The 22,544-nt window shown below is 35.6% G+C and overlaps 2 protein-coding genes across 2 annotated transcripts in view; one reads left to right on the top strand and one right to left on the bottom strand.

Moving 5' to 3' along the window:
* The window catches only part of LOC135118670 (protein madd-4-like), a 316,932-nt gene that overhangs the window by 146,738 nt on the left and 147,650 nt on the right, over window positions 1–22,544 (bottom strand). The window lies entirely within an intron of this gene.
* On the top strand, window positions 8,235–22,108 carry LOC135118605 (uncharacterized). The gene is made up of 3 exons (XM_064041039.1): window positions 8,235–8,333; window positions 17,513–19,532; window positions 21,640–22,108. The coding sequence occupies exons 1-3, from the start codon at window positions 8,267–8,269 to the stop codon at window positions 21,734–21,736; spliced, it is 2,184 nt and encodes a 727-aa protein (XP_063897109.1). The 5' UTR covers window positions 8,235–8,266; the 3' UTR covers window positions 21,737–22,108.

The raw sequence follows: 22,544 nt of genomic DNA, 5'->3' as shown, positions 1-22,544 counted from the left end.
CTGGTGGCTGCCCTTGCGATTTCTCTCCACTTTTCCCTGCTGGTGGCGTTCCGTGCGCACTCCACAATTGAGCTTGATGTTACAGATTTTATGAGGTCTGTCCATCTGGTTGGCGATCGTCCACGAGGACGCTGTCCTTCTATTCTCCCTTGTATGGATATTACGTCCTCGATATTTCATGGGTCATCAACGCTCATCCTTGTTCCCAAACATAAACAAAAACATCAGATGACAGACCTGTCAGATGTTTACAAAGGAAATAATAAGGATTGTGTCACTATGTTTAGTAATCATTATGGCCGATTAGCCCATCAAAATAGTCACATTGTTAGAACCCAGTTTCTTCTTCTATACATTGTTTTGCAGCCTTTCTAAATCCAATTGAGTGGTTTTAAACTGGAAACTGTCTCGATAGTCTAGTATTAGTTTATGTGTTTCCTTAATCTCCTCGACCTGGCGATGGCGCAATGGTCACCATGCCGGACTGCCGAACCTGAGGTCCCGGTTTCGATTCCCGGCTCGGTCGACATTTGTGAGATGAGCATGCTTGTTAGCCGTGGTCTGGGTGTTACTATATGTATTTATAAATATGTATATATGTAGTTTATCAGTTGTGTTAGCACCCATAACACAAGTTAATTAATAACTTACCATGGGGCTAACCGATCGTGTGTGAAAAAGGTGTCCCGACATTATTTATTTAACCAATATTCTTCCTTTGACAATTCCAGTGATAAATTATACGCCTAAAGCGATTTAAAGACACCATAACACACGTGATATTTTTCTAACATCATCACCAAAATTACTTATCGTTTCCTTAACTCAAAATACCATTACCAGGCTACAAAATATTTTTTTCACTATAAGTGTATCAACTTATTTAGACCTACAACAATAATTTCCATCCAATCCGAACAACTTGGAATCGACTTCGTATATATTGGAAAAAACTGCCAAATGGAGTCACGAAATGATAAAACGGCAAAGATTTATGACTTGGAAGACAATGCAATATCTTTATATAGTTACTTATGTATATGTATAAATGTTCTTGACTATACAGCTCGCATATTCGATGGTTACTGGTGAAAACACGCGAACTACTGCGCAGTTATAATGGATTTTGAAAATATATGTTTGGAATACATGATGAAGTTTTTCTAGAAAGGTAACGAGTGGCTTGCGGCTAGGTAACTCCCGCATGGATCGATTCTTAGGTTCAAGAATCGCTTTTCCCAGTCGATCCTTAGATAGGTTGGTATCTGTCTTGTCATGATGATCCTCTACTTTTTAGAAGGCATGGTACTTTAAAGTCTGTCGACCAGTCTTACAAAGGGGTATTGCATTGTCTGGGTAACTAGGTTGAGGAGGTCAGAAAGTCGCTCTGGTTCTCAGCTGAATCTGGAAGCCGATTCCCATATAGTTTGGTAAATGGTAAATGGTAAAAACCTTAGCAAATGATGCTGCTTCACACTACATAATCTCAACTCTGGTCCAAAAGACCTCTAACTCTGCCAAACCCCTCCACAACTAACAGGGATGATATTATTCAAGGTATTTCCTCAGATATCGATTCGCCCTTTACTGCAGGATGCCGTGTTTCAGTGACGTCAGATTTCACACCAATTTAACCTGGCATTTGTGAGTGGCGTCGGTTTCTCAGACATGAGAACGATACTGGAAACTCAATACGGCAATGGGGGCCTTTTCGATGCCTACTATTGGGCCTAGTGGATGAAGTACTTGAGTCTTCAGTATGAGTGTGTTTGTTCGATTCCAAGGAAGTATTAATGGGACATTTGTAAGTAATATGTACTCACTAGGTATGTCTTGGACTCCAATAGGTAAAGGTGAGAGAAATAAATGTATCGAGGAGACCTGGACATTGAAAGTCCGAAATCGCCTATAGGCCTTTAGGCGTGATTAACGCTGATTCCATTTCTGTATGAGAAGAGTATTGACACCTGAAGTTGGATGATTAAAATTCTGATAAATGACCCCTCCCGCTGTGAGTATAACGAAAGAGAGTGTAACATTTTTCCTGACAACACCCACCTACGATCCTTCTGGAGCCCTTTGCACGCAGGCAAAGGGCTCCAGAAGGATCCCTTGAAGGAAGGACGCCTCGCAGGCGGGGACCACCTTGACCGCCACCAACGAAAATTCTGCTAAATGGTGCACAACCGAAATGACTATAAATAAGCCTCTGTTGGTCCCCGCCTGCGATGCTTTCCATCAATATTTATAAATTATATTCAGTAAAGTTGTATTGATCAATATTATTGTGGGGCTTGTTTTACTCTTTTTTTAGTGTGCAGTCGGGTATTTTGTTTTTTTAATAATAATTCTTTTTTTAGATAGGTACTTTACGTCATGAAGTAGAATTCCCTCAAAGCTAGGACTTTGAAGTTTGTTTACTTAATCCTTTCTAAGACTACTGTCTGTCTCTTCGTATCTTGATTGTATATCTATCTATAGTTTCCTATTTATAAACTTGTTACCTAATTCCCGTAGTTTCACCACCATCCTTAATTTTTTTTAAGAGTATCTATTTAGTCCCTGTGGGTTCTTCTCCATGAGACTCACTCTTTGGAACCGTGCATCTAGCTTGGCGTTTTCAAAGAGCTCTTATAGGCCTATTTAAAATAAAAAAAATGACTTTGACTTTAACTTTGATCCCGTGAGAACAATTTTAAACATGTTGTCCTTCTTCATACACAATTGCATTTCAATTGGTTCAGCAGTTTTGAAAAACAAGACAAACCATCATAATATTAATTTGCATCTTAGCAAAATACTAAATATGCTAACGCTATATGTAGAAATGTAGAGATAGCATAAAACATTCAACATTGGATAAATCGATAGAAATCTCGTACGTGAGCTTTTTGTAGTGTCAGCAAAAACGATTAATGCGAACCAAATAAATTTATTATTACCTACATCAGATAGGTTCGAAGTTATCCATGAACCGTGGGATGCTATTGGAATAGTAATTATTTGCCTTACAATATACTAGTTGTTTCATACGGTTCTACCTTTGCTTTCAAGGCTGTATCAAAGAATTCATATTATGTATAGTTTATTGCATTTCGTAATGTACACAAAGTAGGAAATACCTCTATATAAAATCCTCTATATAAAAGGTAGTACGGTAGACTGCACATCAGTGGTAGCTGTCATGCACCTAAACTCAATAGTAATAAGTACGATTTTCCTATAAAACTATTACCACTGACCTGAAGTTGACTGTACATATTTAGAGGAGAGGAAGGCGTTTTATGTAGATTATTTAACTAAGTAGATAAAGGGATTATATATTATGTAGATTTCATATTTATTTATTTTATATCTACTTATACAAATATGAAAACTTTTTTTTGAACGTCATTATTAGAATTATTTTAGAATAGATAGAGCATTTCATTCATAGCAGTTTTCCGTATTTACCCATAAATAATTTACTAGTAGACCCTTATAGAAAGATGACTAATAAAACATACCAGCTGTAATAGATAATATTTTGAAAGTCTACAATAATATTTAAAGTCAAATATTAGGCTCTTGTATATCAAATATTTAAATTAGGTCACCAACTGTGTTCGGTCTACTTTGGCTATGATAGAAGATATAATATTATTAAATCTAGACTAAGATAACAATGAGATGAGATAAAACAATCTTATTCTGAGTTTAGCTCGTGTCTAAGAAACAGGTGGATCGGTAATAAGGTTAAGCAACGCTTGGTGCGGTCGGTCCGGGGATGGGTGACATTGTCGTGATGAGTTCCTCTGTGTTTTGCAAGGCATGTTAAATTGTTGAGACCCGGCTGTCATTTGAACATACTTGGTAATCGTTACGGTTAGTCAGACGCCAGAAAGTCGACAACCAGTTTTACCAAGAGGTATCAGGTTGCCCGGGTAACTGAGTTGAGGAGATCAGATAGGTAGTCGCTCCTTGTAAAACACTGGTAGTCAGCTACATCCAGTTAGACTGAAAGCCGACCCCAACATAGTTAGGAAAAAGCTAGGCAGATGCATTTTATAAAAGTCAAAAATAGACATAAATCCACAGAAAAGAAAGACAAAAATTCTGACGAGCGAAAATTATAAAGCTATTTACACACACTCATCAAGCACACTAAGGGGTACTTCACACTAAAGCCGGGTATTAACTCGAGTAATCGCGTAACGGTCGGATTAGACTGCCAGCGGCGTGACGTAGCCTGTGACAGTCTGGAGGGCCCTTTACAGTCAGATGGCGTTTAATGCGTCATTTCAGTGCATTTGTGGTTTTCATGTGTAAGTTAAATTTTCACGCAAAAAAGTTACCTACACTTAATATTTAAATATTTTTTTCTTCTTTCATAATCTAGCCTAGTCTTTTCCCAACTATGTATGTTGAGGTCGGCTTCTGGTCTAGCGAGAGTATCTGAAGAGTAGCTGAGTATCTGAATTTTAAATGGATCGACTACCTTTTTATTTTTATTTCCATAGGTTAGCATTTAAAACATTTTACAAATAGGTACTTTAAAATTAATTCAGAGACTATGCTACTTACTAGCACAAAGAAACACTACCAGTGGTGAAAATCGAAACAAACCCACTTTTGCTAACAATGTTTATTTTTACCTGAGAAAACAATATCAAAAAGCCAGCTTTACTTTAAGCGAATAAGCTACCAACGACAAAGTCGCAGAACAAAAACCCCGTATTCTAAATAATTGAATCAGCACCAAAACTCCTTTTAACACCAAAGTAAAACCTGGTCTTTTGGTACAATAACTAGCTTTAAAAGTAAACCTGGCTTAAAGATACAGTCATGGAGAACCAAATGACTAGCAGAGATGTCATAACGCAAAATGTGCTAAGAAAGTAGCGACAATATGCGAGTGTTCGGGGGACGAGGAACGTTACTAGCTCCGCCCTTACATGCCTTCTATAGAACCCATTATTTTCAAAATAAAGTCACCAATCCATCAAGGCTAGTCTTTGACAGATTGGTTTTGATTTGACAGAAAACCCGAACGTCTCCTTACTTCGAGTAACTGATTACGCTTACCGTACGTTGCTTGACCTACAAGAAGGCGCCTGACCTACCTTTCTTATGGCATCTCCGCTATCTTTCCTTCCTCCGTGGATAACACACAAGACTGGTCCTTAGAGCCACTTCGAATTATACTAAAATTGAAATCGTAATTAACTGTACCTCACTGAAATACCTACTCTATATACTACACTTTAAGGTTCATTTTCGTTTGATATGTAAACAGGTGAATACCAGACACTTATTAAGTGTAAAGAACATTATATCCTCGGTGGGAGTTGAAAACAATGCGAATCGGTCAAGCGTGAGCGGTGGGTCATAACGAGGGGTCAGTAGGGTGTGATAGAATTAAACTAAGCTGTTATTAAGTTTGTTAGGGTTGTGGGTAGTTATGGCGTTTTGTTGTATCTCTGTTTGATGTTAGTTCTGGGATTTTATTACTGGTTTTGTTTATGACATAAGGGTACGGAAAAGGGAGAATATCAAAGGAAGATAAACTTTTAGTTGCTTTCAAGGTTTGCTTAAGTACAAGGTTGTAAAATTATAGTAAAATATTTTCATGGAAGTCGGTAACTAATTTCTTATTTATTTGATTTAAGGAGACATCCTATATTATATATTTGAGGGGCTTCTAAAATAAATACAACTGATAATTATTTCTTCACACAGTATTTATGAGTCCATCCATGCACACATACATCACTCTTTGGAGATCAAAATTAAAATCCAACAAAATACAGTAAATTAAAATACAAAATAATACCAAAACAAATTCCACCTTCAAATCGATTCCTCCATTTCATCACAGAACCCAAAACATCCCGAGAAATCCTTAACATTCCCAGCGTGAGGTCCCACCAGGGTGCCTCTCTAGTGAGAAAAAATAAATTAAACCTCCTTAAATAAAGGCGCGAACATGATAGCTGTATAATTGTAAATAATGCACGCTGATTGGCTGGTCGTCGCTTTTTGTTTTTCGAACCGACGTTCCAAATTTAAATAATAATATGTTTAACGGATTTATTTATGTCGGGATTCGTTAAGGAAAAGATTAAGAGGAGTTCGATTTTTTAAATGATGTTAAAAAGAAATGAAGAGTTTTATGGTTTCCTGAAGAATCGTTTAGCATGTTCAAATTGTAATTAAAAAAATAAAAATTCAAACGGCTATGCTGAAAATCAGCTCTTGAAGCATGACGAAAAATAACATTTGCAAATTATTGCGTAGTATATACTTCAGTAGTGACGAAGTCAGTAAGTCTGACAACCAGCCTTATGTAGGGGTTGGATTACCCGGGTAACTGGGTTGAGGAGGTCAGATAGGCAGTTGTCTCATGTAAAACACTGGTACTCAGCTGCATCTGGTAAAACTGGAAGCCGACGCCTGCATAGTTGGGAAAAGGCTAGGCAAATGATGATGATACTTAGTAATGATGACTCTGTAGACGTTCAAACGCTACGTAAGTCTTCATTGATAAATAATAACATCATATAAACAATTGCATCACTTTGAATCTAGCTTCCTTTCCTGTTCATTTCAATTTATTTTCTAAGTATAATTTTTTTATACGAGTAATTATTAAATGACCCCTCACGCTGTGAGTTAGCAGCGTGAGGGAGTGTCAGACTCTTACTGACTAAAACCCATCATGTTCCTTCATAGGCCTTTTATGTACCAGGGTTGCGGTAACTCTTTCGAACAATCCTGTAGCCCCGGCAGGTCCCAGATGTAACCTAATTTACCAGAGTATCGTAATCTTCTAATGCCCTCCTACCTGGGTTGAGGAGGTCAGATAGGGCAGTCGCTCCTTGTAAAGCACTGGTACTCAGCTACATCTGGTTAGACTGGAAGCCGACCCCAACATAGTACGAAAAGGCTAGGCAGATGAGATGATGCGTGAGGATATGTCAATGATCATTAACAAAATCATAGTATAGTGATTTATCGATACTAATCGCATGACTAGCGATAAGACGGCGCGCCACCTAAGTAGCACGTTCGCTAAATTCTAAACCAATGCGGTTCTCAAAGTTTTTGTAATTAGTTCATTCGAAAAAACGACCAGTCTGTTTGTGAGTTGACATTTTCCAGATCTATAAATTAATAGTGAGGTGTCGCTATCGATATTAAAAATGTGAAAACTAAACTGGTTGTAATATAATTATTTTCTGTTTATTTTTATTTTTAAATACTTCTTACAGCTCTATGTATATGCTCTATATGAAAATAACTAAATTAATTATGTAATTTTTATTTTTGAAACTATTGAACCTAGATATTTGAACACTAGCTCTATTATGTTTAGCAACACTAGAGTCACACCACATATGATATTTTCTGTAAATAAAAATTCTAATTAAATATTCCCATAACCACAGAAACGACAAACACTTCAACACAAAGCAAATAGCAACGAAACCAAAAAACCTACAAAACTAATATTCTACTTTTCTCTACTATTAAATCTGTAATCCAATAAAAATTTCCGACCGGACTAAGTTGCACAAAGCCAAAGCAAGTTGGATATCAATGCTTTTGTCCAAGCCCGCATTGTTAGAAGTTCGCCGGGCCTAGGAGAGCTCCTTGTGGCACCCGGTTATTGATACTAACAGTATTTTGTCGGTAAATTACCGGGACAAAGTGAGTTACGGAATTCAGGGTTTATTGGATAATTTGTTGGGATTTTTTGGATGATTTAGGTCATAGAAAGAAAATGTATAAATTCTGCTGTCATTTATCCTCTTTGGCTGTCGTAACGGGTAGTCAGAAGCCAGTAGGTCTGACAACCAGTCTTACCACAGGGTTACCTAGGTAACTGGTCTGAGGAGCGAAGATAGGCAGTCACTCCTTGTAAAAAGCCGACCCCAACAAAGTTGAGAAAAGGGCCGAGAGATGAAAGAAAATGCACAAACGATGGTAGGATGTTCACATAATTGCCCATAAAACCCAAATTAACCGTACCATACCCATTCATATTCAATTCTACTTCATTTTGCAACAAAACCAAAAAAAATCGAGTACAGAGGCAGATTAAACCACCTGCTCCAATCCTTATCTACAAAAAAAAGCAAAAAAAGGACCCAATCAAAACCAAACAGACCTATTACGAGAACTTTGAGAACCACACCACAATGGCGGACGTCTTCAAATCATAACAACATTTGCGCACGATCGGTGCGCAGAACGCAGCTGTCAGTCGCCTGCGCAGTGTGCTAATATGTTGCGCGTGTGTGTGTTACTTGTATTTGTGTGCGTGCTCGGTGTTGGGAGCCTTAGGGGAAGAGGTTGGTACTTTTTTTGATCCCTTTTTTTTTTTAATATTAATTATAATTGTGTTTTTAATGTCAGTTTGTCTGGTTAACCGTCAGTTGCAGAAAGATTTGTTAAAGTTAAAGCTTCTTTAATTTAAATCTATTGGTGACTTTTTCTTTGTCGACAAGAATAGTATAGAATTTTATTTTACAAATATGGGTATGTGCAAAGGTCTTAAAATATAAAAAAGCTTCAGAAATATTTTTATTTGGCATGCAAACATTAACATTATTTTATGATCACAGTATTATTATTTAACTTAAGTAAATAGGTATAAAATAAAAAGTGTTAGCAATAGATTTAAGTAAGGTTTAATTTTAATGGATCTTTCTGCAACTGACCGTTAGATAAGTTGTTTAAAATATGCGACTATGACTCTGCCTGACAGTTTGTTTGAGAAAATATAAATTATAGTGAGCAGCCTAGTCCATGTTATTGCTTGACACGTAAAGAATAGACACGAAATATACCTATATCTAGTGTTTGAAGGAATGTTGAAGAATAATATAAAATTGTTGATATAACATTCGTAATGCCATTTCTGTTTTAAGCCGTAAGAATAGAATTAGGTCATAGAATCAAAAATACACCTATTTCATTACTATCTGTTTTCCCGCGGTTTCACTCGCATCCCGTGGGAACTACTGCCCGCACCTGGCTAAAATATAAGCTATGTTACTCGGGGACAATGTAGCTTCCCAACAGTGAAATAATTTTTCAAATATTTTCGGAATATTTAGGGTATAAACAAACAAACAAAATGTTTCCTCTTTATTATACTAGTCATGAAACATCTTCAGAGCCTTTTTCCCAACTTTGTTGAGTTCGGCTTCCAGTCTAACCGGATGAAGCTGAGTACAGTGTTTTACAAGAAGCGACTGCCCTATCTGACCTCCTCAACCCAGATACCCGGGCAACCCAATGCCCCTTGGTTAGACTAGTGTCAGACTTACTGGCTTCTGACTACCCGTAACGACTGCCAAGGATGTTCAAAGACAGCCGGGACCTACAGTTTAAGGTGCCATCCGAAACACTGTCATTGATGTCTAAGATATACTTATACTTGCGGGGACAATGTTTTTTCACAACAGTCAAATATTTTTGGGTCATTTAGGGTGTAAACAAACAAACAATTAAGTAAACAAATGCTTCCTCTTCATTATAGATATTAGTGTAGATGTTCAATCACCATCTACAAAAACTAACTATCGTAAAACAAGCGATAGATACATTGTAGAAATCTGCAGTTAGAGTTTAACTTCCTAAGTTAGTTTATCTATAACAATGATCTGATTATCAAAGGGTTCAACTCCATTGTCACAAGTGTCCAATCTCCGGTTCTTATATATTCTAGCAATTTCCTTATCTCGGACCAATCTTATTTACCTAAAGTTATCAATAAACATATAAACATTGGACTAAACTAACAGAAGTACCTAATGGTTATGCCATGATCATCATCATCATCAGCCTTTTTATCGTCCCACTGCTGGGTTTCGGCCTCCTCTCACACAGAGAAGGATTGAGCGTTCATCACCACGCGTGCACAGTGCGGGTTGGTGATTAAAAGGTTACATAGCTATATAAAAATAATAGTGAGAAACTTAAGTGTCTTGTAATAAAGGTTGAGGAGGTCAGAAAACCAGTCGCTCCATGTATAACACCAGTACTCAGCTGCAGCCGTCAGACTGGAAGCCAACCCTAACGTTGTTGAGAAAGAGACAGGCAGATTATGAATGAAGACTGATCCTAAGATTCTAAATAGTTTGTCGAAGGACCGATTAAATGTTAGTAAATATGGGTGATACCTAATAGAATAGGAACTATAACGATTCTCAGATAGGAACTAAATTCTCTATTTATCTATAAACTATGATTAACTAAACGATTTTGAAAGTACCAACCAAACACGTGGTTGAAGATTTAAAAAGTTAATAAACGTAATGAACTCGATAGAGTGAATGTTTTGTATAAAAGCAGGTTGATTACACCTTTCTTTGAAATCACAGTGCAATCTGAGCCTGAAAGTAATTTGCTTATAAAGCAATCAATGCACATTTCATGAATTATTATCATAATGGTGAATTTGTAGGCACATTAGTGACTAATTCAGACATTGCAATTACTTTGTTGTTTATTATTTACATAGGGCTAAAATGCCTAGACAGTTTCCAACTACGTTCGGGTTGGCTTCCAGTCTAACTAGATGCAGCTGAGTACCAGTTTTACATAGAGAGGCCTCGTCTGACCTCCTCAACTTAGTTACCCGGGCAACCTTATGCTTTACCCGCAAGACGCAGCGTGGACAGGCCCCCACTAGGTGGATGTACAATCTGGCCAAGGTCGCCAAGAAGCAGTGGATGCAGGTTGCTGCAGATCGGGCAAATTGGTGAACCTTGGGGGAGGCCTTTGGTCAGCAGTGGACGTCTTTCAGCTGACACAACGAGGGACGAACTCATTATGATATAGATGATCACCCATCTACAGTTCTTCCGCGACAAGCGTTGCTTGACTGTTGTTTAGCCACAAGAACCCCCCACCCCTAAGTTCAAATATCAAGTACAACTTCATTCGACACTTACTTTGATCATTTTTACATTTAATTTTGGTGACATAGCTAAAACCTTTGATACATATTTTTATTTAAAAAAATGCTCATTTATTCTGAAGTAAGGGAAGCAGAAATCGTGTATATTTACACAAAAATTTTTCTCATAGCTTCAGCCTCTCCCTTAAGGGAACTGAAAGGAACCAGGAAGGCTTGCTTATATTAAAATGTTTCTTTTTAATATAACACATTCATACACGTTCCTCACATTGTCAGTATATTTGATATAGCAAAAAGAGTTTGTATATAATTCTTTTCATTGATGAAATATCTACCTACTCAAAGGATAGATAGATAGATAGAATATTCTTTATTGTACACCAAAATAAACAGAGAAGGACATTACAAAAAAAAATACGTGTGAGAACAATAGGCGGTCTTATCGCTCAAAAGCAATCTCTTACAGACAACCTTTGGATGGAGTCGATTTTAAATAGATATATTACGGATGGCGCGGCCAAAAGACCAAAGTTATGAATGACTTGATTTTCTGAATTAATCTTTTAGTTCTTAATCTTGGACACTAATGGCTGATAAAACAGTGAAGGAAAACATATTGAGGAAACCTGGACTATATAGTCTGAAATCACCAACCCGCATTGAGCAAGCGTGGTGATTAATACTCAATCCTTCTCCGTGTGAGAGGAGGCCTGAGCCCAGCAGTAGGACGATAAAAAGGCTGTAACTGTAATACTGTTTTTTTTTTTTTTATATAAAACTACTTTTACGGATTTTATCACGGTTATATTAATGTTAGAGGTATTTAATCCCGACTTTTCGGATCTTTTATAGCATCCATGGTCACGGGCAGACTAAGGTGTTGGTCGTCTTGATATTTTAATAATGCTATATTTTTTTTCATAAAATATACTACAAGCCACCAGCTTAGTAAGGTTATAAACAATGTCAATAAGCGGTCGAGTCATTGCCGAAAATCGTAAATTACTGCAATACCGACAACTATTGTATACGTTTTAAAGTATGTGTTTAGGAAACCGTAGAAAAACATTCGCTGTTAATATCTAGTTTCTTCGCTGTAAGTACTTTTGTTACAAAAAAAAAACTGAAGAGTTTGTTTGTTTGTTTGTAATCGAAGAAATTACAGGTCGGAAGTGAATAATTCTATCAGTCTTAGATAGCCCATTTATCGAGGAAGGCAATAGGCTACTTTTCATTCTAGGACACGAAGTATTTCCCATCGGACGCGGGTGAAACCACGATAAACACCTCGTGAAATTATGTAACGTCTAGCATTGCATGGGTTGTGTGAAAAACATTATAGCTGGAAAGAATGTCACTTTTGAAATGACGTCAGATAGAAAAGTATGGATGAAGAAAAATATGTTGTGCTGGCCACCAATAAAAGTTATGATAAGGGAAGAAGGATGATGATGATATTTAAAGATTCCATAGTATTTAAAGATGATGCTGACATACGAGTATGTAGTAGTTTCAGTGTCAATTTGTATTCCGGGTCAAATACTCACTGTATAAAGGCCTTCCACGAGCTGAGTAGATTTGAGTAGAGCACAGTTTAGGATATTTTTTAGCTTCAGGGACGCTTTATATATTTACAACAAGTACTAGGAGAAATATATAAGTGGCTGTTATGTGAACTTGGTCAAACTTTTATACTGTTTGATTTATAAAAATAGGATTTGTTATTCTTCATAATCTGTCTAGTATACCTATTCCGACTATGTTATGGCCGGTTATAGTCTAACCAGATACAGCTGAGTACCAGTGTTTTACATGGCATTTATGTTATCTAGGCAAACCTGTATTCTTTGGCAAGACTGTCATAACAAGATGATGGTCACCTATACCCACACGGACTGACCACACCCAGTATTGCTTAAAAAATCGACCCATGTAGCTGTTACTTAGCGAGTACTATAAAGTATTAAAAACTTTAACGACCTCCCTTGATGACAATCTAAGCTTAGATTAAAATCTTGTCATGGTTTCGAAGACACGTGCTTGTCTTATGATGTAAACAATGGTAACACTTATGTTAGGCTTAACCACGATCATACTTGGTAACTTTATAAGTCTATTACTTAACTTTACTTATAAGCTTTAAATACTTTACTAAGATTACTTAATTTTAATTAGAACCGTAATTATCTATGTTCTCTATTTACATATTATATAGGTAGTAAAAGGTAGTTCTCGGATGGCACGTTAAACTGTAGGTCCCGGCTGTCATTAAACATCCTTGGCAGTCGTTACGGGTAGTCAGAAGCCAGTAAGTCTGACACCAGTCTAACCAATGGGTATTGGGTTGCCCAGGTAACAGGTAACTGGGTTGAGGAGATCAGATAGGCAGTCGCTTCTTGTAAAGCACTGGTACTCAGCTGAATCCGGATAGACTGGAAGCCGACCCCAACATAGTTGGGAAAAAGGCTCGGAGGATGATAGTAATAGGTAGCTCTAAGTTTTGTTCATAGATAATTATATCTAGTATATATAATAATTTAGTTTAATTTAGTTAGGCGATGTTTATTGAAACTCTTTCCCGCAGCCGGATAAAAAATAGTCTATTTACTTTCTCAGGCTCATAGAATATTTGTTTCTCTATTTGAAGTTGTTCATAGGTTTTCTCATCAAAGCTTCACATACAGACATATTTCACATTTATAATATTACCTATATATTAATAAAGATTATTCCCACGGAGTAATGAAAGATGAGCGGAGATGCTACAAGCTAGGTAGATCAGGTACCTCCTTCTAGGTCAAATACATGACCTGAGCTGAGCATGACCAATACGATCAGTTACGATTGACCTAATAAAGCTTTAGGGTTCTTTGAGGCATCTGTCAATGATTTTTGGTATTACAAAAAGTAGGCAGGTCCTAAAGAAGGCATATGAGTTCCAGTAACATTCTCGTCCCCCGAACACCCGTATTTTGGCGCGCTATTTGCTTAGAAGATTTTCCGTTATGGCACCTCCGCTAGTCATTTTGTTCTCCGTGATCATGACTGACACTGAAAATATCTCACACACAAGCATTGTTATGACAATTAATGTTTAATGTTGAGTTGCATCTTGCTTTTGAACCTCAACATCATATTCCCATAATAAGAACACATATTTACGTCTCTATACAGGGTGTGTCGTTCACAATCACATTAAATCCTATCGCATATAGGTACTTTATTATATTCTATGGCGAATTGTAAAAAAAATAACCTAATCCATTCAGTGGTTTAACCACAGGAGTCATTTTTTGTTTTTATAATTTACAACATTATGTGTAAAGCAGAGATAAAGTTAGGAGTATCGAATGTTTTGATCAGTTGACGGCTGTCAGTTTTCAAGGGAGAATTTCAGTTGTTTGTAATGACTGACTTTTATATGGTGTTCTAATTTTCGCACATTTTTATTCTATTTACTTTGTTTGAAATTTTATTTTTTATTTTTCTTTGTGTTAATCGACATAATATATTAACCAGTATATTAACGCATTTCATTTAATCTGATTGTGAACGACACAACCGATATAGTAGCATCTTAAAATTTAAATTTCCACCACTGCACCTGCACTCGATAGAACAATAGTGAGCATCTGACTATCAAAAATATTTACATTGATAGCATGGGTGAAATAATCTCTATTGTGACCGTCTACTGTTTATAATAATATTGCTTTACTGCATGTTTGTTGCAAGGCTACTAATTATAGATTTTTTTATATAGATGTTCCGCATTCCGAATAGGTATAATTCCCGTGGGAACTACTCCCATACTAACTAACCTTAAAACATTTTTTTTCAGTCAGTCCAAATTTTCTGTGATAAGTGCTTTCAAACAAACAAACAACCTCTTTTGCTCTATAATCCTTACTAATATAATAAATGCGAAAGTAATTCTGTTCGTCTGTTTGTCCGGCTAAAACTACTTTAGCGGATTCCTGAGAGATGTGGAAGGAACCGCAGGGAATAGCTAGTGTTAGTATAGATTTTTTGAAAATTAAGCAAGTCCAAGAGATTCAGAGATATATAAAACGTGCTCAGGTTAATAGGCTGCAAAATTCTAGTAATTTTCTAGTCTTAATTACTTACATTTTTTTAAATCAAAATCACCACGAAATATTTTTTCTACACATTATCCTTTCGACCTCTTATTTAACACGAAAATAACCTGAAATACCTTTTGCACGGTAAATTCGCAGCCGTAAAAATCCAATAACACGGTTCGTTCCGAGATGGACAGATGGACACAGACTGAAGCTTAGTTTACGACTCCTGAAAATAACGGGATCAACACTTCTCTCTCTTGTGAACATTTCAGTGATATTTCAGGTTATTTGAAAACTGTTATTAGGACTATAAACTGGAGGTATAAAAATTGAGCTCATGCTCAAACTTTAACCTTTATAATTTTTTTTTTTTAATAAAAAAATGATTTTAAAAGTACCTTAATACCGTTGGTATTTTTGTCGAAATTCTTTATGTCAATAGATAAAAAATTGACTAAGTAGATAATTATTTTTTCTTAGAAATATTCCTATAGCTATTTATATGTAGTTTAGCTATAAATTCCTATTAAATTATAAAAGTGAACGATTGCATGTAGGGATTACATGAAACTTGGCAGTATCATAGTTATACATACTTTTTATCCGGCTACGGATAGTGTGTAGAAGTGTCTTCGGGAAATGGGTGATAGTGTATTACAAGTCAAAGCTCTTTAAATATTACCATGCACGTTTGCCTAGCCAAGTGTGATTCATCCTATTTCTCTCTAACCTAAAGTTATTTATTTCTAAAATTACACAAAGAACCTTATCATGAGAAATCCACATTTGTACCTAAATAAACGCAGCAGTATTTTATTACATTATATAGTGTTAATTCGCTGAAAGTAATCACATTGCACGCGTTGGAATGTCACAATGAATCTGCTCTGTTAGGATAAACAATTAAGTAAGCTAATCAGATATATCACGCTACACTACTGCGGTATTTGTTTCAGTTTCTATTTGCTAAAACCTTTTAAAGCTACTAAATTGGGTTGGTTATGCAATTCTAGCTTCTGCCAGTGGTTTTTCCCGCGTTCCGTTGGAACTACTTCATGCACCCAGGGTGTATGAGGTAGTTCAGGGTGCGATAAAATTGTAGCCTTATAATTATCATCAAAAAGTATTCTATCTAACACGGTAACAATTCCTCAAATCAATCCAGTATGTCCTGAGATTCGCCTGTTCAAAAATTAACTCGTCTCGTCACTTTTATAATCATAGTATAGATCTGGTAGAAACATACAAGTTTGAATTGCACGATTCTCTAAATATAGATTACTCTATCAAGACCAACATAACAAACTTTAGTATCTAAACAAACAAAATACCTGGTCTTTCAGGCTTGCCGCTCGTCATCACATTCGTAAAACGTTTACTGTTAGACAGAGCGCGGTGTCAGATATTTTAACCAACTTCAAAAAAAGAGCTTTCAGGTTGGCCTATATATTTCATTGAAAACGATTTTATTTTCTTGTAATTTAGCATTTGAAATGCCCATACCCACCTCTGGACAAGGCATTTAATATACACTTAACACCACCGTCGTAGTTGTAACACCGTCACACAGGTTAACACTGGTCTAAGATATTCTCGTCACACAGTTACGGACTAAGTTCCGAGCTCGGCAGCTAAGTTGACACTTGTCCTTCTTGATTGTATGGGATAAGTCTGGCCGTGTGAGGCCTTAACTACGGCGTATCGTAGTAAGTTTAACGCGAGATATCCCAGTATTACGTATTGTATAATGGAAGATGGAGTTCAAGATAAGGACAACAATGTGGGTAATATTACATGTTTTGCATGTAATATTACCCACTTATTCATCCGCACTCTTTTCACATAATAAAGAATAATACATGCAAAAATATATTAAAAAAAACTATAATATTACTGATACCTACCAGAGTTTCTAATATTAAAAAATGTTCTTAACTCTTCTTTGTTAGACAAAATAATGTATGGCTCAAAACATACAGTCAATTTAGTCTTGAAAACATGGACTATTCAAAGTCATATTCCTACCAACATGTAACAAGCCTTTATTAATGTTCGAAACGAGTAAAGCGACCAGTAACCAAAAAACCATAATGATTATAATCAAATCAATTTCTATTAGATCACTTGTAATTGTAATTTGAAGACTAAAACTAACAACTTTCGTCATTACAACACAGGACCAAAGCGCAATGTTCTGGACGGTACTTCGGAACAAAAGGAAAGCTATACATCCGTTCTGCCATCCCTTTGTGACGGTCCCCTTTGTGTGGGAGCAGTGGTCTAGGTACCCTATTGACTAGACCACAATCAATCATAATAGACATGTATCTTATGTAGCATTGCTTATGTGAGAAAGGAGAGCTAGTTTGTAACAATAATATTGTTTTTCTAAAAGGCCAAAAAGAGATGTCTATAACTAAACTATTGAAAGACTAAGATGAAAAGAATACACTCGAATTTCCAAATATCAAAGCTATAATTAATGAACTTGAATTAATAGAAGATTTAATATTTCCAGGACTCTTCTGCCGAGATCCAGACACTGGCAAACTACATGCTGTAAACACCACGTGGCCAGCCACCTCATTCTGCGGCAACTACCACTGCAAAATCCGAAGAAAGAACTTAACAGGTCACGTATATGCTCCATTACGACAAGTCAACATAACAAACCTCAAACTTATAGGAGAAAATTTCACATTAATAGACATCAAAGATGATAACAATATTAATAAAGACGAAGTTGCTAAAAACATTGTTAATGTCGACAAAAAAACTGAACCTGATATCATAGATGGAATACTCAATCTCAAAGGAGAAACAGGAACAAAATTAGATGATATCGTTGAAGACAGTAACGAAACGGAACAAGATAGGTATTTGTCAGAAAAAGAGATTAGAAGTCTAACAGAAATGCTTCACACAGTCAAGAAGAGTGATTTGGATGCTATTGTAGAAATCTATAATTTGGCACAGGATATCTATAAGGAAATTGATAAAACAAGCACGGACCATGTGTTAGAAGACATTATGCATACTGCGAAAACTGTAGAGAACAAATTCACGAGATCTGATCTTCTACAAAAGGTTATTAAACAGGGGCACGTATCATATTGGTATGAACCTTTAGCTAGCGGTAAGGTGAGAGCAGCAGATTTGATGCGTCCCGACATGTCACGAACAGAAACTATGAGGAACGATATGATTCCTGTTATACCCGCAATTCCTATTGATATAGAGCCCCCGGTGGATATGGTGCAAGTAGAACCACCCAAACTAGCAATTAATACAAAATTTTCTCCTACACCATCTTCGGAACCCTACCCAGCAAATCAAATGCGAAGAATGACAGATACATTATTGACTGGCCCTCTTATAACACACAAAGATTTTGGGAAACTGCCCTATTATTATCCGATGTCGAATTTCCAAAGAATGGCTTCGTATCAGCATGATCCAAAGAAAACTTATACCCCAAGTCCTAGAGGAGCATCACCGCAGCAGCCTTATAAAGCTATGACTTATAAACCAATGTATACGGCAGGGAAATACCAAAAGGAAATTCAGAAGTCAATATTGCTGCCGTACCCATTCTCTAACATTCACCATTACAACTGGAGTCATCCTCAGAACATGTACCACAGGAATCATTTATTCGAAGATAAAGAATCCCTACCGAGCAACAATCCAAATCCTCTGAGCAACCCAAATACACTGAGCAATCTTAATATTGTGAGCAACCCAAACACAATAAGCAACCTAAATGTAGTGAACAACCAGAATACACAGAACAATCTAAACGCACTGAACAACCCAAATGCACTCAAGAAACAAAATACACTGAACAACCCTAATACACTGAGCATAAATACGCTACACATTCTCAATGCACTGAAAAATGCAAATACACAGAACAATGTAAACAGCCCAAATAAAGTAAACAATCGAAATGCGCTGAATAACCCATTAACACTGAACATTCCAAATACACTAAATATTCTAAATGCACTAAAGAATTCAAATAAACTGAAGACTCTAAATACACTGAACAACCTGAATGTACTGAGCAACCCCAATACACTGAATATTCTGAATGTACTTAAGAATCCAAATGCACTGAAGACGTTAAACTTAAATTCACAGAGCAATCCAATTACATTGAAAAAACATATACAAAAACCGAAAAATGCCGTACTTATGAATCCAGATTTGGAGAACTTTCAAGATTTAGAAATAAAAGCTACTAATAAAGAGCAGATTGCCAGATCGCAAAATTCAGACGATAGGAGAAAACCTGATTGGCAGACAGATTCGTTACCCAAGCAAATATTAGAAGAAGTGAGAGCCCATATACAGGAGAAACAAAGGGTATTTATTCACCCTTTCCCATTAAGAAAAAAAGTAAAGTTAGAAAGAGTGGGCAAAGTCCATAAAATGGATGAAGTAAAAAGAACCAAAAGACAGGTGGAAGGGAAAAAAGTAACCAAAGAAGCCCAGTTAGAACCAGAACTATTCGAGGTTTTTATAGGAAATACGACGTAAGTAGATTTTAAATAAATAGCTTTAAGTGTTTATGTGTTAGTCGAACCTGTTAATTAAATGTTATAGCTAAAATAGTTAGTTTTTATTTTGTTAGTACCATTTCTCAATTAAAGTTAACACATCATAAAACGCTTGACCATTTTGTGACTAAAACAGATTCAATTTTAGGTCAAATATTACAGTAGCCTTTCATTCGTTAAATTTTAATTAGAAACATTCATATTTACATAGAATTTTGCATAATATAAATAGCTGAAATTACTGTAAACAAAATGTAATCTATTTTTGCTCCAACCTACATAAAACGAAATAATAGACACAAGCCCACACATATTCATCTGATTAATTCCAAAACAACTCAAAACTCTGTTTACTCATTATTTACTTTTTGCCTCTAAAAAAAGTCCTAACACCTTGCTTCAAAAAACTTGACAAATTAGACAAAAAAGTGGTAGGAATTCGTCCCTTGTTAAAAACACCCTTTCGTGGTGGCATATTTTATCAATGGTGAGTAAAATTAGCCTTTATTTTTGTTTCCCGAATACTCACTGTCATTTTTTATTTGAGCTAATAGAAATATTCTTGTAGCTCAAATAATTGTTTTGACAGTTTTAATATTTATGGGGTGAAAGGACCAAATTTTAGAAATTTGAAATATTTGTGTTACTCCACAGTTGTGTTTAATTATGGATCAAAATGAGTTTAGGACTGTGGGTGTACTGGTAGCTAATTTACTTTTGCAAGTTATCGTCAAAAATAGATACTCAATGAAATAGCAATTGTTAAAAATGCATACTGGATCGTAGTTTTTGGCAGAATACACCAAAAAACTGTTATTATTCCACACATTAAATAACATGAAACTAATTAAATTAAGGTAAATTGAATCCACTGCAATAAGTTTTTATTGTCACTTGAGGCGAATTGGCAACGTGCCAGCAATTCGATAGTTTACCCTATAATGTCAATGTACACAGCTTTTATATTCTTGTTTTGACATTTACAATGAAATAACTAGCTTTTGGATTTATTTGAATTATGACTCACTAACAGTTCATTTATAACAAAACTATTTTGAATAGTGCAACAACATTTTAATATAGTTATCGGCACGAATCTTGAGCTCTGACCTACATCTGCACAGAAGTAATTTATTGGGTCCCTTTTGTGGTATGAAGTGAGGCGCGGGGGCTGGCTAAAGCGGTGATTGGCCCGCAGTGCATCGCGTCATAGCCGTCACTCGGGATTGGTTCTTTGCTAATAAATTACTTCTGCGCAGATTTAGGTCAGAGCTCAAGATTCGTGCCGATAATTATAAGTAGTTCTGACGTGACACATGTGGTACCGCGGAATATAGCTAGTTTTTTAATATTTTTGTTAAACAATTTGTCAATTTTCTTCCAATAGGGATATGTCAAATCCATCAGTATACAGTTAATTATTTATTAAAGTTTAATAGAAATAGTTAAGTCTTAGGAGAATGTAGAATATGTGTGTATAAATAAGATATGTACGTAACTTAATACCTGTAAATAAGTCCTAGGAGTGGTTTATTTCGATAGTAATGTCATATAGAAATTCCGACTATCAATACCAAAATCATAAGCATGATTTTCAGGTATAAAAAGGATGATAATATTATCATACAGGATATCTGAGTAGCTGTCCGGCCTAGCTGATTAACGATTATACTGTGAGTTTAACTTTTTCGAAATAATTGTGTGTATGTGTGCTGCCTACATAGTTATATACGTAATATACGCTTTTTTTAAACCTCAAAATATTAAAAAAACACGCCATATGAATGAGAATCGCATCATTTCGGTTCGAACCAAACTTTTTGCGGTCTGAACATTGCGCGAGTCGTGGCGAGAGAACTGTTTTTGCTAACAACATGTATGTATGCTCTGAAGTTAGTTGCAAACCGCCATTAAGTTTGGTTTGTGCTGTCTACATACTGATATCGCACGCAGTGTTTACGGATTTTTTTACACAAACAGTGTGATAAAAAATATCTTACATTACACCCGTATGACAACGGGATGGGTCTCTTTAGTATGTTAAAATCTTTATTATTATGTACACTTATTTTATTTATTTCAGATGTAATTCTGACTACACCGTACCTGGGTTCTTTCGGTACGGAAACTTGAGTCAGCCATTTCCTGAGTGCTGTCCACAAAGAATACAAACCCGGTGAATTTTAATAATAAAAAATAATTAAATTAGACAGTAAAAATAAATTGTACATGATACTCATTAATATTAGAAATATTAGTGAATTTAAATATACTCTTAAGTGGTCTGTGAGTGAGTTCGAACCAAAAGGTCAAAAAATACCAAAAATGTAATAGAGTTTATTTGTTCCTTTTTTATAACGAAGAATGTGTTCAAACATTTTTGTTTTTTAGTAACAAGAGTTTTTGTAAAAATATTGGCGTAGTCAAAACAGTTCTTTTGTTTGTTTAAAATTAATTAAATGAAACAAATAATTGCTATCTTTAATTTTTCTGTGAAATTAATTAGAGTAAAAATGGCTGTGTAAATAAAATGCGGATTGAAATTAAATTAATTATGCATGTAAACAGTGTTTTATTTACTGAATATTATAACAGTATTTTCTTAATGAACATTTATTTCAAAATGCCAAACATATTCTCTTTATATAATTTTATCATCTCACAAAAATTATATACCTTTTATTTAGTTTATAGTCGAATAGCGGCCTACTCACATAGACAGTCAAGTTTGATTAAGTAAAAAAAAACCTTTATTTGACACGTGTTAAAAAAATAGGAAATGGTCACTGGTCATCGACCTATTTCGAAGGTACTATTCCTATATTTAAAAAAGATAAGCCAGTATTATCAAATATTGACAGATACAAAAACATGGTGCACTATATTTCGAATGTAGAAAAATCCCGTTCTTTTGTTTTGAAATGCATTTTTGTTCTGATAAGCTTAATGTTGCAAGATTTTAACGAAAGACTGTAGTTGGTTGATTTT

This window comes from Helicoverpa armigera, chromosome 24, assembly GCF_030705265.1.
Source record: "Helicoverpa armigera isolate CAAS_96S chromosome 24, ASM3070526v1, whole genome shotgun sequence".
Classification (NCBI taxonomy): domain Eukaryota; kingdom Metazoa; phylum Arthropoda; class Insecta; order Lepidoptera; family Noctuidae; genus Helicoverpa; species Helicoverpa armigera.
This window is presented reverse-complemented; position numbering and strand designations above follow the sequence as displayed.